Source organism: Quercus robur, chromosome 1 (genome assembly GCF_932294415.1).
Source record: "Quercus robur chromosome 1, dhQueRobu3.1, whole genome shotgun sequence".
Lineage (NCBI taxonomy): Eukaryota > Viridiplantae > Streptophyta > Magnoliopsida > Fagales > Fagaceae > Quercus > Quercus robur.
The window spans coordinates 22,485,044-22,488,702 of record NC_065534.1 but is presented as its reverse complement, the minus strand read 5'-3'; the positions used below and the strand labels follow the sequence as shown (position 1 = coordinate 22,488,702).

The window sequence follows — 3,659 nt, the reverse complement described above, 5'->3', positions numbered from 1 at the left end:
AGTTAGTAGTTTATCATTTATTTGTACTTTGATAGCTTGATTCCAGATTGTTGTGTTGTGTTGTGTTTATGTTTTTATTTTTCTATTTTGTTAACTAAATTAAGTAAAATTTGAAAAATTATGAAACAAGATCTTTAGTATTTGATTCTTTGAGAAATATTAGTAAACACAATTAGTAGTTTAGAATTGCACATAACCTGTTTGATGAATTTTCTGTGTGATTTTTTTGAGCATGCTCTGTATCTTGGTGTCTTTTTTTGCAGCTCTAGTACAAATATACAATGTCTAATTTGGCTAGAAAGAAAATTAAGCGAAAAAATGCACCAGGAAATAGGTCTGACCTGGGATGGGAACATGGTGTTAAAGTAGGTTCAAGGCAAGTTCAATGTAATTATTGCAAAGAAATTCATAGTGGGGGTATATATAGGCTGAAGCATCATTTAGCTGGGACTAGGAAAAATGTTTCAGCTTGTCCTAGTGTGCCAGAAAAGGTGAGGGAAAAATTTGCGACTCTTTTGTATGCCCAATCTGAAGCATCTATAAAAAAGAAAAGGTGGTATACTATAGAAGAAGAGGATGATGGCAATGATGATGAATTAGTTGAAGTACAACAACTACATTCATCAAAAGGGAGGGGCAAACACATAGGCTCCATGGATAAGTTTGTTACAAAAAAAAAAAGCAAGTAACAATGAATCGCGTGTTTAAAAAAGGAGAACGTGATCTAGTGATCCAACAAATTGCTAAATTCTTCTACACTAGTGCCATCCCTTTTAATTGTGTCAAAAATCTGGAGTTTCTGCAAATGATTGATATGATTTCAAGATTTGGGATTGGCCTCAAGCCTCCTTCCTATCATGAGATTAGGGAGGCATGCTTGAAGAAAGAGGTAGATTTTACACAACAAATGCTTGAAGAATATAAGGTTGAATGGAAAAAAACAGGTTGTTCAATTATGTCTGATGGCTGGTCTGATAAGAAAAGGAGATCCATTTGTAATTTTTTGGTGAATAGTCCCAAAGGAACCATTTTCCTATACTCTATAAACACATCTAACATATCTAAAACAGCTGAAAAAGTTTGTCAAATGTTAGATTAAGTTGTCGATAGGGTTGGAGAGGAGAATGTTGTGCAATTGGTGACTGACAATGCTGCTAACTACAAACTAGCTGGAGAGATGTTGATTCAGAAGAGAAAGTGCTTGTTTTGGACTCCATGTGCTGCCCATTGCTTGGATTTGATGCTTGAGGATTTTGAAAAAAAGATTAAGGACCATAAGTACACAATTGCAAAGGGGAAGAAGATTACAACGTTCATATATTCTAGAGCTATGCTTTTAAATTGGTTGAGGGATTTCACTAAAGGGAGGGAATTAATTAGACCCGCTGCCACTAGATTTGCAACATCATATTTGACATTGTCATGCCTTAATGAGTTCAAAGGAGAATTGATGGCAATGTTTTCTACTAAACAATGGAGGTGTAGTAAATTTGCAAAAACAAAAGAAGGGAAAAGAATTCATGCCATAGTTATGGATAACAATGGCTTTTGGCGACTTGTTGTCAAATGCTTGAAGGCCGCAATACCCCTTTTAAAGGTACTTCGCATGGTTGATTCTGATACACCTCCAATGGGATTCATTTATCAAGAAATGGAAAAAGCAAAAGAAGAAATACAGAAAAATTTCAATAATGTTCAAAAGAGGTAACCATTTTATTTGTATCTTCCTTAAATTTACATTTGTTTTTAATTCATTAGCTTATTAAATATATAGTCTTTTTTTTTAATATAATATCCACTGTTTTAAATTGTAGTTACAAAGAGATATGGGATATAATTGATGATCGATGGGAAATGCAACTTCATAGGCCTTTGCATGCTGCAGGATACTATTTGAACCCTTCTATTCATTATGATCCTTCTTTTGATCCGGGTTCAGATATTAAATTAGGACTATATATGTGTCTTCAACGAATGGTTCCAGAAGTTAGTGATAGGAAAAAGATAGATATGCAACTTGAAAAATTCAAACAAGCAAACGGACTCTTCGGTATTGAAGCTGCCATACTAGCCAGAGATACTAAACAGCCAGGTAACAATTTTTTTTTTTTTTGTTTTTTGTTTTACATTCAAATTTATCTTTATTAGTTGTAAATTTTATTCTTAAGACTAAGATATTATAATTCATATATGTATCAGCTGAGTGGTGGGACTCATATGGAGATGACTGTCCTGAATTGAAAAAATTTGCTATAAGAATATTGAGCTTAACATGTAGCTCATCTGGTTGTGAAAGAAATTGGAGTGCGTTTGAAATGGTAAGACCAAATGACTTTGGTATATTATGACAAGATGGTTTTCCATTTTCTTTCTTAGTAAAAGTTTGTTTCTTCCCCCCTCCCCTATGTTTGAGAATTCTCAATTAAAATTATTACAACTATAGGTACATTCAAAAAGGAGAAATCGCTTACACCATAAAAAAAAAATGAATGACTTGGTCTTCGTTATGTACAACTTGAAGATAAAACAGAAAAGAGCTAAACCATTGAGTACAAAAGAAGAAATTGGTTTGGAGAATTTGTCTTCTGATGATGAGTGGTTAGCAGCAGATTCTGTAGATTCAGAAGATGATAGTGCAGATTTTGATGAAGACAATGAAGGTTTTAATTTATAACTTTAAAGCCTTCCTTTATAGCTAATATTTATACAAGTTATCAATGTATAGTTTGAATGTGTGACCACTAATCACTAATTTATATTTGTATACTTTACTTATCAAAAAAATTTGTATATTTTGGTTATCAATGTTAGGTGATGATGAGGTTTCAAGAGTTGCTGCCAAAGGAAAAAGTGTGCTAGTTCATGATGTTAGTGATGAATTTCATGAGAATGATGATGGTTCTAATGATGATGATAGTGATCGGCCCCCACCTGGATTTGAGAGAGTTAGGGATTTCGATGATTACGCCATGGATGTTGATACTAGGAAGGATATAAATGGTGAAATGAGATATGACAATGATAGTGACTAGATTAGAAGAACTTTATAATGAGAATTCTCTTTTGGATTTTATATTTGTAATTAGCTAGTTTACCTTAGATTGAGAATTCTCTTTTTGAATTACATATTGTAAATTTGTAGTTAGCTAGTTTTTATATGCTAACTAGCCTAACTTATTTTGGATTTGGAACTTAGAATTTGGAAAACATTTTCCATATGTGTAGATAATATTTTGGTACTTAGTTGCTAATTAAACATGTATTGAACTTTTTAGATATATTATGTCAAAAGTTAATATGTTTTGTTTCGTTAGAATAACATAAGAACAATGTAGTGCGTGTAATTTACATTTTATGATGCAATTTTTGTTTTTTAATGGATGGATTCATATTTTAAGTGATTATATAACATACAAAGTCATTATCAATAGGATTTTTGCTTAAAATCTGAAAATAGGTAGGATCTTACGATCCACGATTCGATCCTACGATCCACGATCTTACCTACCTCCCACGATCCTACGTAGGATCCCGATTTTGACAACCTTGATTGTGAGGCAAGGAAGATAGGAAGGAAGGAAGATAGAGAGGCTATCGTTAGAAGGGAGAGAGGCTGACGTGAACTAAATTTGAAACCACAAAATAGAAAGTGGAAATGG

At 32.8% G+C, this 3,659-nt stretch overlaps 1 protein-coding gene across 1 annotated transcript; it reads left to right on the top strand.

The window, feature by feature from the left end:
- The first annotated feature begins 281 nt into the window (after positions 1-281).
- On the top strand, positions 282-3,032 carry LOC126733355 (uncharacterized). Its single transcript, XM_050436649.1, has 7 exons — positions 282-661; positions 826-969; positions 1,111-1,704; positions 1,815-2,092; positions 2,200-2,318; positions 2,444-2,660; positions 2,812-3,032. The coding sequence occupies exons 1-7, from the start codon at positions 282-284 to the stop codon at positions 3,030-3,032; spliced, it is 1,953 nt and encodes a 650-aa protein (XP_050292606.1).
- Positions 3,033-3,659: the final 627 nt, after the last annotated feature.

Excerpts from the sequence above, each read along its gene's own strand:
- LOC126733355 (XM_050436649.1), top strand. The coding sequence starts at position 282 with ATGTCTAATTTGGCTAGAAAGAAAATTAAGCGAAAAAATGCACCAGGA. Across the intron at positions 2,319-2,443 it reads ATTGGAGTGCGTTTGAAATG|GTACATTCAAAAAGGAGAAA; the intron begins GTAAGACCAAAT and ends TTACAACTATAG. Across the intron at positions 2,661-2,811 it reads TTTTGATGAAGACAATGAAG|GTGATGATGAGGTTTCAAGA; the intron begins GTTTTAATTTAT and ends TATCAATGTTAG.